The 13744-nt window shown below is 32.9% G+C and overlaps 1 protein-coding gene across 1 annotated transcript; it reads left to right on the top strand.

The window, feature by feature from the left end:
* The first annotated feature begins 3508 nt into the window (after positions 1 to 3508).
* On the top strand, positions 3509 to 12328 carry LOC128992866 (uncharacterized). The gene is made up of 5 exons (XM_054416609.1): positions 3509 to 3580; positions 8112 to 8263; positions 8675 to 8865; positions 9512 to 9714; positions 12275 to 12328. The coding sequence occupies exons 1-5, from the start codon at positions 3524 to 3526 to the stop codon at positions 12326 to 12328; spliced, it is 657 nt and encodes a 218-aa protein (XP_054272584.1). The 5' UTR covers positions 3509 to 3523.
* The last annotated feature ends 1416 nt before the right edge of the window (positions 12329 to 13744 follow it).

The raw sequence follows: 13744 nt of genomic DNA, 5'->3' as shown, positions 1-13744 counted from the left end.
AAATCCTACTAATATTATATATTGTATATTTGTAGAGTCATAGCTGATTATTCCCTCATGTTCGCTGACGCTAAGATATAGGCCAACCCCGTGTAGGCTGTATTAGTATTTATGTTGCGTTGAGGGGTGATAACGATATTGTTCCGGGTATGATTTCCACGTCCAAAATGGGATGTTGAATTTACACATCGCGTTACGTTTGGATCTCTCAAAAAAATAAATCCTAGTAATATTTCCAGGTTAAAAAGGATTAAATTATTGGGTTAGGTTATGCGGCTGTCTGGTCATGAGTATTAAGAAGTGATTAAGCGTGTTGAGTTGTGTTGAGTGACCTATATATATAAAATCCAATGTATGTTTGTTTGTCCTTTATGGATTCCTAAACCGCTAGACAGATTTTAATAAAACTTTCAGGCATTATTCAAGGATGGTTTGTGTGAAGTTTGGTGCATATCTATCAAAAGAGCTCCACCCCAGTGGCTCTGGAGTTTCCCATGTTAACCTTATGGGTACTCATATTTAAATGGAATTAAAGAATCTTAACTGGTGATCAACTAAAAGATTTGATTCTGTGATGTTCAATAGCATTAAAAAGTTAATAGGTTTACCAACATGGTGCAGCACTATTAATTTTTTTTAAATTTATGACAACAGCTAATTTGCAACCAAAAGGTGAGTGAGCGTAGCGAACGAACTTAAACCTGGAGGCGAGTTAGATAACGACAGTTATTATGTAAACAGCTTTAAGAGTCAGCAGAACTGCCGGCCATCTTGGATTTTCTATATCACAACAGACTCACTAATTATCTTGAATTGAATGGTTTTGGGGGAGGATGATGACAAAACACGCGTGCAGGTGTTAATTAGCTTCCTTAATCCAAAGAATTGTCAACCCTTAAATGATTTATGTACCCCAGACTAACCAAATTCCAAATCGTATAATGAACTGGTCAAGCTACCTGTTTAACTCAAAGTAAGTATGTTGTAAATGTTTCATTACCTTCATCATAAGGTTCCAACTTTTGAAGAGGGGGACGAATCTTTTGTTCCTTTTCCTAACTAAATTTCTCTTGTTGATATAACAGTAATGCTTGATTTATTTTTCTTTGAGTCGTCACCATTATTGTTTATTAAACACCAACTTAATTCACAAGTTTAACAAGGTTCATGATGTAAAGATGTATTAACTCGAAACTGAACTTGTTTTGTTTGTTTTGCATTCATAATAAACAAAGAAAATTTTATTGATCAGCTGATTGTATAATATACAGGATATAATAAATTTAATTATAGTTCAAGTTTGTTTATATCACCTACAAATTTACCATGTATCCCCATGGTGGAAGGAAAAAACACTTGCTGTGTATATTTTCTTTAACACTTATGACCGAAGACGCAGTATGTGTCCAAACTATGCGTTGTGTAGATAAAGTGAAACATATGTAGTTACTAGCTGTACCCGCGGGCTTTGCCACGTTTAACTTCTTAATTTTCAAGATGAGCTCGTTCGCATGGCTCCATCACGTCCTGGTTGAAGTTCGTTCGCTACGCTCACTTGCCTTCAGGTTAGCTCGTTCGCTTTGCTAACTCACCTCTAGGTTGAAGTTCGTTCGCTACGCTTACTCACCTTTTGGTTGCAAATTAGCTGTTGTCATAAATTGAAAAAATAGTGCTGCACCCTGTTGGTTATCCTTGTAACTTTAATGCTATTGAACATCATAGAACAGAACCAACTTGTATAATTGAAACAGCTGTTAAGATTCATTAATTATTCCTGTTAAATATGAAAAATCATAAGGTTAACATGGGAAACTCCAGGGCCACTGGGGCGGAGACTGAAAGCCCGATCAGAATAAAAACTACTTGTGTTTCCTATTTAATGCCCAAAGAATCGGTGTACCGAATTTCAGCCTCCTAGGTAAATGGGAAGTGGGAGAATTAGTGATGAGTGAGTGAGTCAGTCAGTGAGGGCTTTGCCTTTTATAAGTATAGATGTGAGATGGTTTGTGTTGAGTGTATATTGAGCTGATCAGTTATTAAGGTGCGAGTGCATTCACAAAGCATTGCTAGTGCGGACTCTGTGGGGAAATGTTTTGTTTATATTTCAGCGACGTATTGAATTTCCCTGTCGACCTGGAGATACATGACTTTGACACATATGCGATGATCAAAAGAAGAGGTGAAATAGAAGAGTTTATAGATGCCACAAATGATTCAATTCTTTATCTATATAGACGTTTATACGCCTACAACATTTACATGCTTACACGCTTACATCATTGTATTGTGTTATAACGTCAAAACTCCTATTCAACAGTTTTATTTAATTTTGTACAACATATAGGACACATAATTTATAAAATACGCTATTTGCAAAAATGACACCATCACGTACTCAGTTAAATGTCTACTAAATAAAATAAATAGGTAAACCAATAGAACTAAATGTGCATCTACTTTGTACTATGTAAAGAGCTTCAAGGAAGAATACACAAAAGAGAAGCAATTTCATAATACGTTGTGAGTTTCATTTAGAAATATGGAGCATAAATTGATCTATACAGTACTTGCTTGAAGATTTACGCAAACTAGTGTTTATCATTTTGTAAGACTTCCCCTTTGCACGCTAACAGATTCACCTCTGTGGAATGAGTTGTTTAGTTTATAAATACATTGATTCTTTTATTATGTAACACGTTTGCATTTTTTATGTTTGTCATCAAACTACTTGGGTCAAAGTGTTTTAGAAATGAATGTGGTAGAAATAAATTGGATATAAACAAATCATTGTGATAAGATATTTGTTTTGATGACTAAATGTAACATCTTGAATACTCTTTTACCTATTTGTACCTAGGTACCTATTTGTAAACATGTTTTGTTTTATTTTGATTGTATCCATTCAAGCCATCCACTGACGTGAAACCAAAGCTTTTGTTCTGACCACACAATATAACATGTATATAGAAGACTCCCCCTTTTTATTTTCAGCCCAATAAAAATGTCCATTAGAATGGATTAACACGGTGCTTAGCACTCTAGGTGCGTATTTAAGATCAAGGGATTATTTATAAGACGAAGATCAGTAAAGGTAGAGTGTTGTTTGGATGAGATGATAGCCTTGTTACTGTCATATGATCAGTATACTAGCAAATTACAAAATACAGTACAAATGGAAAAGCATCAGTTGTTACTACAGAGCAAAGATTAACTAACACTGATTATTACTCGATATAGGTATACAATGGAAATACATTATACCAAAATGGTTGCGTCCCAGGTACTAATTTATTATATGTAACCAGTTAAACAAAATAAATCACAATGAAGGAGTTTCCCGAATTTTCCTTCATCAAAACGTTTCCCCCAAATCTTATGCTACAATATATCCTATACGCCGTTAACACTTACAAACAACTAGATTAGTTCAACAACTTTAGCTGATAAACGGTTTACGGATGTGTTATCTGTTGCAAAAGCGTGAAGATTTCACAACCGTGTCTGATAAGGAGCATAGTCAGCCATGGAGGAGTCACTGAGGCGCGTGTTGTTGTGCTGTGCTCTTAATTGCGTCGTGCACGTAAGTCAAATTACATATTTTACACAAATTACATATTTTTTACAATACCAGTACTCAATAAAGTAAAGTTACAATACCACAAGTATTCAATTGTATAGTAAAAAAAAGGTTCACAGGTCAAAAAATTGCAGTTGGAACGTAACGATTTTATATAAGATGTATATAAGTATAAAATGTGACTAGTTCTAACTATTGTTAACTAAGATAACACATTTCAGGTAGTTAATATTTTGATTTATTATTGTTTTCATAGTTCTAAACATAGTTCGTTAACTCTTATGTTATTATTAGGAAGAATAAATTAGCGTATTTTAAGCACAACAGTTAAACTTAGTATTCCTGATTTGTATCTCACAAAAATACTAGCATCCACATAACTTAAAAATATTTTACAAAAAGAGACAGTCATGGTTTACCTATTGCCTCTAATGTTTTAAATTACTTTGTTGATCATGATAACAAACTTTAAAGTATCATTGAATTATAAAAGAATCCTTCCGCATCATGAAAATCCGTGGTAGGATTTGTGGCGGAAGGATTTATTCACTAGTCACAACACACAGTGGAGCTACCACTTGTTGAAACTTTAAACTTTTTACAAACTTACAATTCCAAACTTTCCTACCTACGACAGTTTTTACTAACAATCACTACGACTAAGTGATTAACGACTAAGTGAGGTTATGTTTACGGTTGCTACTTTTGATTGCCAACCTTTCATTGCCACTGATTGTGATGCAACGACTCATTGTCCCATCCCAACCACTCACTCATTGTACAGTATAATCAGTTAAATCGGTCATTACAGCTGATAAGATGATGTTCAAAGCATTACAGTTTTACTTCTTTTCTGTCAATCCTTGAAACTCATTGGTCCAAACAAAACAGTCCAGTAAACAATGAAATCGTTAAGTGAATTGTTTAAATTCTAAGAACTTAATTTTAAAGGTACGTTTAAAAACTGTCGTAAATAAAAGGATTAACTGTCTACTACATTTCTTAGACATTATTTTTTGGGGGGAAACAAACATACCAACACAATACATTTTTATACACATTTTGAAAAAAGTCAATAATTTGATGAATTATATGCACTTGAAAAATAAAAACACCATATTCGCACAGTGCCACAAATTATTAATTAAGTTAAAACATTATTATAATTGTAAAAATTCCTACTTTGACAGTGTTCATTGTGTTTCACAGCATCACTGTTTTTTGTTACTCCTTAGTTCAAATTACAGTAGTTGTTGTCATATATTTAAACTAAACAATTAATAGTGCTGCACCCTGCTAGTAAACCTTGTAACTTTTTAATTGGCATTGAACATCATAAAATCAACTTGTTTAGTAGAAACGGCTGTTAAGATTCTTTAATTCCTTTTAATTATGAATACTCAAGGTTAACATGGGAATCTATATAAATAAAAATATAAATAAAATTACAGTTTTGTCTGTACATTGCTTAGAATCATGCATTTTTTGGTTATTTTTACGTTTCATAGCCTAAGAAAGCCGAAACGAGTCTTATCTCAATTACTGTCTGTATGTCTGTTTGTTTGTCTGTTTGTCCATTCTGTGACTGCGTCTGTAACGCCAAAATGTCATTTTACGCGGCCTACTCCTAGAAAACTAGAGTACCGATCAAGGTTCTAATCATTTTTCTGTATTTACTGGATTGGTGAGAGTGTCTTTGGCTATAAAAACATGGCCTCGCTTCTTTGAAAACAAAATAACAAACCACCAAAAACCCAATTTTGATTGATTTTTTCAAATTGTCTCCCAATGTTTACTATTACATTTGATGAAATAACGATCAGCTGTTTGGATTAGTTCTCACTTCTAGCTGTCACTGACATGTTTACATTCAAAGTTGTTTACAAATACCGCAACCATTTCCGATCAAGTTTTGTCAGCACATCCAAACCAAGTGAGATTAAAAACGTTGTGCCTTACTTATCAGCTTTAATTAATCGCAAGTGCAACGATTGTTCTTGAGTTTTGATAACCGGGGAAAATACCATGAATCAGTGTTGTATTAGTGCAAGGAAACTTACATTTTTTTAATCATCGTCACCAATACCGTAGCTTACAAAGGTTTCCACTCATTGACGGCGCTTCAAGGACAGTTGTGTTAAGTGCAAAGTAAAAAATCACAACTGCAGTCAGTGGGTGATCGTGGATGTTGCTGCGATCTTGGAAGATCTTTCTGATTTCGCTGTGATCGTACCGTAACAGAGGTTTAACTTAACAGATGTAGCTAAACTCGCTTTTCCTATGTGTCACTTTTGGTTTCTACTTACTTAGGCATAAATTTCGACAACGATATCGGTACTTTTCCTACTTATGAAATAAAACTACAAACGTGCAAAACCCCAGATTTGTGCGTTTTTCTTCACATTTCCTCCGAATGTTTGCTAGATATATGTACCGATTATTGTTTAGAGATTACGTAATCTTTTAAATAAGAAACCTTTGTTTGGATAAAGGCGGTTTCGTCAAACTGTCATTAATATGTTAACATTAAAAGCTGCTTACAAATAATGCTATTAATGGGAAATAACTTTGATTTTCTAAAACTAAAAAAAAAAATTTAAACCAAAGGAGATTAATAACTTCGGTACTGCACCACATCAAGTGAAAGTTTTTTTTAGCAAACCATAGTGATTTTTCAAAGCTTTACGTTGTTAACGTTACATGTTCCATGTTTTGTGGCCTGTGTATTTATTTATTTATATATTTGCAAACAGATTAACACCTATAATACAGTTTGATTAGAAGGACAGTTTGAATTAGTCGTAAGTACTACAGTTATTTTCTCAAATGTAAACGTTGGTAGCAGTAAGAATAATTTTTACATACAAACACATCACTATCTTCACTATTTATTTATAAACACTGCACCTTATTGCTTATTAAATTTAATTGATGTCTTACTGTATAATTTTTAGCGTTTTCTGTCTGGACTCCAAAATGTTGTGTGGACTCAATTCTGTATTTGTGTGTGTATGTCTATTATTGGTAACGCATTAATGTCATTATTTTTCGTGGAAAAGACGAGAGCACCATTGTTAATAGAAATTTCAACCCGAATAAAGTGTGCAGTAGTGAGGTTGAGGTAGTGTTTTAACTACTTTTAACCAGTGTGAAAAGTAGCTTTCAATTACAGGCCTACCTTAGGGCTATGCCTCATAGATCTATACTGTAAAGCAATTCCTTTCATCATTAGATATCAAATATGGACTAACACGATCGGGTGACATTTAATTGCGAAGCATTCGTTTTGGCTTTGAAACTGTCAGATATTGTATTTGAGAAGGTTTTTACCTATATGTATTCCTAAACAATTATAGTTTTGCCATCATATCTGGAAAAATCTATATAAATAAAATTAGAGTTTTGTCTGTACATTGCTTAGAATAATGAACTTTTTGGTTATTTTTACATTTCATAGGTCAGAGAAACCGAATCAAACCTTATCTCAATTTCTGTCTGTCTGTCTGTCTGTCTGTCTGTCTGTCTATCTGTCATTCTCTTGGTAACGCTAAAATACGCACTTTATTACAACTACTCCTCAATAACTATAGCACTGTCCCGCCTGAAACTTATTTTCCAAATACTATACATATATGAGATGGTTTTAGACGTATTTCATCGAATATGAGACAGTTAGATATTTAACAGTAAACCCTTGAAAATCAAGTTTTTGTCGATTTTTGACGTGGAATTTCTGGAAGCCCATGTTAACCTTATGAGAAATGAAATTATTGAATCTTAACAGCTGTTTCAATTAAACAAGTTGGTTCTGTTCTGTGATGTTCAATAGCATTAAAGTTACAAGGATTACCAACAGGGTGCAGCACTAGCACTATTATTTCTTTTACATTTATGACTACAGCTAATTTGCAACCTGGAGGCGAGTGAGCGTAGCGAACGAGCTAACCTGAAGGCAAGTGAGCGTAGCGAACGAGCTAACCTGAAGGAAAGTGAGCGCAGCGAACGAGCTCCAACATACAGGTGAGTGAGCGTAGCGAACGAACTTCAACCAGGACGTGATTGAGCCATGCAAACGAGATCAGATAGTAAAAATAAAAGTAAGCCTACCGTTATAGGATCGACCGGCAGACACAGAGGTAATTTAACCTTTTATTGATTGTCATACCGATCCGGAACAACAAAAAACAACATAAAATGAAGCTATGTATAATAGTTTGGCCAGCATATCTTAAAATATGCAAACCAACTGCTGTTCGTTATATAAGAAGGTTTCAACTGAATATTATAAGATCCCCGTGCGTAGAACGGGTACACAGCTAGTGCACACTAAATATGCAAACCAACTCCTGTTCTGAATATAAGGTTTTAACTTACCACAAGATTCCCGTACGTAGAACGGGCAAACAGCTAGTCTAAACTATGGGTTAAGAAGTAAGGTTAAGGCTTGTTTTTTTACAGAGAGCGAACCTTCAACAGATGCCTATAACATTTTTCCAGTAGTAACTTCAATGATTTACTTATTGAATGTTTTCAGGTACTCTCAATGGAGAACGACCGGTCGCAGTGGACTGATCAAGAGTTGTTGTGGAGAGTGAATCTATACCGAAGAGCTATTCTACTCCACCAAGATCATGTACAGAAAGTTCAGCGAGAAAATCCTGATTGTGTCTACAACAGTACAAGAAAGTGAGCATTATTCTTCAGTGTAAAAACGAAAACCGTTGACATATTAATAACTAATAATGAAAAAGATACTAATAATTAGCTAATTATGATAATAATGATAACAATAACGAACAACCGTTTTCAATGAATCGGTTGCGCAATTATTTTTCAAACCCCACTCTCCAAAAATGTATAAGCACAGCAACAAAAATTAGACAAGTCTTATACATCTAGTAAATATTTTAGCTTGAATATATGAAATTTTAAAAACAATTTAAAATTACCGTTAATTAGTTAACAAATGAATTTTGCTATATCGAGTCTTGTTTTTTTATCAAAGTCGGCCTTCTTCTTATTCTGTTTGAGTTTGCAGCATGATCCCGTTGCCTTTTGGAACATATTCATCAGAAGTTGTATTTTTATTTTGAACAGCTACGAGAATATGAACCAAATCACTCATCGCTGGAAACTTCGTTCTTCGAACGCATCCAAGAACTTACATTCCCTACATAAAAGTATGGAGGAAAATGCTAACAGTGATTTAGGAATTCTTGTCCAAGAAATCAACTATCTTCGGGACTGCTTGAGTGGGAAGGTCAGTTATATAATTTTATCGCCTTCCAGTATGTTTTATGTGTATGTCTGATTATTTTCTCGTGTCCTAAAAGACTACACTAGTTGTTACAATGAGAGTTTTGCTCGTTGAATTAATTGTCTGTGCCTGGGATGGTTTAAGTCGAGAAACTTCGTTCTTGCTTTTATCTTTTATGGTAAAGAATTTAATCTCACAAATGTGTTTAAATGTTTAGGGAGCTTAGACCTGTAATCAAACAACAATATTTACAAGACGTTAAAAGACGTTTAGCGTATTTTATGTATGCAACACAAAAGCGGAGTAGCCAACTATATCACGTTCTATTATTAGGGAAATATCTTTGTTGTACTCTAAAAATTATAACTATACTACTAAAAAGCAACTAAATAATAATTCAAATCAAATTTTCCTTTAGTTTGTAAAAATCTTAGATTAACACAGTAGTTAGACAATATAGTTTCATACAAGAAAACCATATACAAATCTATGTCCAAATAGCCATTAATAAATATTAATGTGAAGTGCATATTTTGCTGGGAATCAAGTTATATAAACTTTCAGACATATAAGCAAGGTAACGTCTGCTGACTCCATGATAATTAACCAATTTTCAATATTAACTTCCTATCATTACGTTATATAATATAATTATATGTATTATAATGTTTCGTTAGGAGTTTTGAAAATACTTTTTCTCCAGGAAAACAAAAACAATAACACCTCAAAACCACTCCCAAGCGAGGCAGAGTGGGCCCAGCAAGTAGCAGAAGTGAAAACCAACTTGGACGCGACGAAGAAGATCAATGAGTTCTACGTTATGGTGGAAAACGCAAAACTCGCTCACAAAACTAACTGCTCCAACGAGTTTTCCCCGTTGGTTGGTGAGTTTACTGCAAGAGTTGAACTCGTTTTCAGCAACTGCCTAAAATTTGTTCCTCTTGGAAATTTAGAAGAGTTCAGGAAGTGTTGTGACGATCTTCTGCAGCCAACCCTGAGTGAGATACAGACTAAGCTGATGTATATGAGAACATGTGGAACTTGAGTTTATGTTGACGAGTGCAATATGTGATAAGGTATTTGAAAATGTACCGAGGTTTTCTTACCATAAACCTTTATGATAAATCTTTATAGAGTAATCGAAATGGTCTTCATAAGTAATCGTATACCCACTATGATGTTCTTAGTTGTTATTTAATAAACCTATATTCTGTAGTTTTTTAAATATAGTACTAGGGAACCGAGCATTTTTAGTGTCTTAGTGGCCGTTAAAAAATAATCATAGTTCTACATACGTATAATTTCCATGAGATTAGAAAATCAGTGTAAAATATGTAAAAAAACCAATGATATAATAATATTTAATCATGCTCACGTAATGGTGCTATTTGCACAACATTTTGTGCACGACCCTGTCGTCTCAAGTCATTGAAAATAATTATAGGCCTAAATAAACTCGCATTACTTACACAGTAAAAACTACCAAAATAAAAAATCTACATGGTCTTCATAAGAATCATATTCTCCCTGCGATGTTCTTAGATTTTATTTAATAAACATATCTTCTGTAAATGTTTTTAAAATATATTTTTCGAATTAAGTAAAATGCAAAAAATACCTTACCGAATGAACGTTATACAATTCTTATATCAAAACTATGGATAAAATAAAACAAAACTATATAAAAATTCGACTTGTAAGGTGTCGATTACACAAAAAATTTTATTCAAATATTTTATAAGTGAAATTATAAATAATTAAATACATTCATGTGGGTAAAAATTGTAAACACTTTTAGAACTAGAATATCAGTTCTACTTAAATATAAACACTTTGTTAAATTTAACTTATAAGTGGAAATTTATAGCTAGGTCATATAAAGTGAGAGTAAGAAAATTTCTGAGTGTGCAATACGTTTTAAACAAGGGAAACAAATTGATTTATTAGGTACTAACTTAGCACAAGATATACGCAAACTACTTTTTTCTCATTTCGTAAAATGTTGCCAGTGAGTTATACATAGAGTAGAAGGAAATTTGATCAAAAATACGTTGCACGCATTGGGAAAAATGCATAATCATTAAAAGCTTATACTATAAAATGTCTTTGTATGTTCATAACTTAATTTAAATTATCAACAAAACAAACTTTATCTGTAGATTTTATGTTTGGTGCAAGCTGTTGGATCACAAGAAGTTGTATAATATTCATCCCAAATTCTACGTTATTGTAACTATTAAGAAATTAAAAAAAATTATCGCTCTGGATAAGTCTTCAAAGAACTTTTGATATCTAACAATGTTTCTACTAGCATATTCCTTGAGGTATGGTATTATTGGGTCATAACAGAATTTCTAATAATTTTAAGTTTTGATAACCGGATATTTTTCAAAGATGTCAAACCAAGTATTCAAAATTTTAGGTTGTCTACTTAGGAGCAAATATATTTGTTGCGAATCAGATGGTTCTGGATTATATTCCCTGGCAATGAGTGTAAATTTCTAGGATTGATTCATTCCAGTAAATTATAATAATCCTATATCCTTATTTAACATATTTCCTCTAATTCTTTAGTATAAAACTCATTCCCTGTTCCTCGTTTTGTGCTGAAGCAACAGGCCACAACCCTTTGTTCATGTCAAGTCCAAAATTTTAATATCATTCTTTTATGAACCGCGTCCGACCCATTTAATTGAACCATATTAACTTTCTGAAATCCCCACGGAGAAGGATGGTTCGGGGCCATGTTAAAAATTGATTTTTAATTAATCGTTGTATTAATTGTATTTTTGATCATTGATTAATTCACATTTTGGATTCCGTATATTTTAAATGTGATAATGTTATAGCTTAATGTAATATGTTATGATTAAAAACTATAAATGTATGCGATGACTATCTCAGCGTCCTATCATATTAAATATTTCAAAATCAGTTGAAATTTGTATCAGACATGATGATGAGTTAGTTGCTTCAGTTTAATCAGAGCTTAGTTGAAATCCCAGTGGGAGGTAATGATTTCGTACTACGGTAAATACTGAATAATATATATTTTTAACTTTTAAAGGCGAGAATGCATCAGCTTGTATCAATTAGATTTTCTGTTACCAGTTATTTAAAATATTTTTTTTAGTAAGTGAGCAATACAATTTACTTACCATATTTACATCGTATTACTTAAATTTGCAGCACTGTTTCAAATTTTCAGATAATTTTTTCCCTAGCTTTGTGGTATATCGAGGGATATTTTAACTTATCAGCTTATCGTTAGCGGGAGAATACATACATTTCTTTAAAATAAACCCAATACATGGCGGTGTGAGTAGAAATCATTGAGAGTTAACAGTTGTATTGTAGAGGCTGTGTATGTGAGCCGGTCAGTGAAATTATGTTAAACCTTCATGACTATTCATGTAATTCAATACTCTATATGACTCCAGGCCACTGACCTAATGCATCCACTAGCCAGGCAGCTATCTTTGTTCTTCTTCTAGCTTTATTTTAATTTCCTAGACAATATGCAATTGTATATATGAGGACTTGAAAAACTAATTTAATGTTTGCTACTATTCATTGTTCTTTAGCTTATTTATTTAGTAAAAGAACGACTAATTTGCATACAGAAGAAAATCTGTTCATGAAATTTTTGTAAAGTTGGTAGATCCTGTGTTGTTGGTGACAGCACTGACTAAACACAGAATAGACCTCCCATATAATGTAAACATTTGAAGCCAAAACACCTTGTGCCATCTGTTGAGATGTTCTACGAACTAACGACAATATTATGTGTTAAGTGAAAAATCAACCGGCTGTTCGCTATGACACTAAATTGATTCATTTAATATTTAAGTCAATGATTTAGCCTAATACACTAGTGCCCTCTGGCGAGTTGGCCCTGAACTTTATCTATATTCTTGGCTTCAAATTTGTATATTCCGTGGGAAGTCTATTCTGTGTATATTCAATGGTGACAGGGGCATAACTGGTTTGGTAGCTCAGTAAGTGCTCGTCTAAAATGAAAAGGTCACCGGTTCAACATTGAGAAAGGTTAAGAGTTTTTTATGGTTCAAAACTGGACCCAGCTATCCCTCTGATCGTTAGGCTAAATAAATTACCCTGACTGATGAAACATCAGATCTTAGTCAGTAACAAAGCTATACAGTTCATCTCACCCCATTTTACACTCATATTTGGGTAAAAATACACACCTAGGTGGTGTCCCCGTCTCAACTAGTTTTGATCTGTAAGCGTTCTTTGGCATTTTATGTGTTGATACTTACAGTAACTTTAAATTGCTAAATATGGTAAAAAATATTTTTTTTCTTTACATTGGATAGAATAATATTTACATTCAAGTAAACTTAGATGTCTACAAATTAATTTTGGATGGCAGAAATGCTTGTTAGTATGTAGTTTATATGTATTATAAACCATTCATTATGGCAATATTGGGTTAGTTTATTAGACTAGGTTTTATAACTATTTAAAATCAAACATCGTTAAACACTGCAACCAGAAACTATGTTTTGACGGGTCAGATTATTTTATTATTTAATAGCAATGCATTTCACATTGGTTACATCACATAATATGTTTACTCATTATGTACAATCAAATTTATAGAGGAGTACAAAAATGTTTGAATTGGATTTTAATGTAATTATTTAACTTAGGCAAAATTTCACACTTAATTGTGTTTTTTTTTTATATTTGTGTAAGGTCAAATTTGTTGCTCCATAATCAAAATTCAAATAATTCAAATCAAATTCAAGTATAAATATTAGTTTCTCAACCTCTATTGTTCTACAAAATGGGTTACTATTCATAATAAAATCCAATATTACAAATTTAGGTTATTCATGTTCTTGGAAAAAGAACAGTTTGTCGAAAGTTGTGTGTATTCATTTTTT

The sequence above is a fragment of the Macrosteles quadrilineatus genome, unplaced genomic scaffold (assembly GCF_028750875.1).
Source record: "Macrosteles quadrilineatus isolate MER2022 unplaced genomic scaffold, UCM_ALF_1.0 Scaffold_4__1_contigs__length_99947679, whole genome shotgun sequence".
Lineage (NCBI taxonomy): Eukaryota > Metazoa > Arthropoda > Insecta > Hemiptera > Cicadellidae > Macrosteles > Macrosteles quadrilineatus.
Note: the sequence above shows the minus strand (reverse complement) of the source record. Positions and strands in the feature narration are given on the sequence as shown.

What these genes read in the sequence shown, in the direction of transcription:
- LOC128992866 (XM_054416609.1), top strand. Translation starts at nt 3,524, where the DNA reads ATGGAGGAGTCACTGAGGCGCGTGTTGTTGTGCTGTGCTCTTAATTGC. An exon ending in GTCTACAACAGTACAAGAAA is followed by an intron (nt 8,264 to 8,674) that starts GTGAGCATTATT and finishes TATTTTGAACAG; the next exon opens with CTACGAGAATATGAACCAAA. An exon ending in TATAATTTTATCGCCTTCCA is followed by an intron (nt 8,866 to 9,511) that starts GTATGTTTTATG and finishes ATGTTTCGTTAG; the next exon opens with GAGTTTTGAAAATACTTTTT.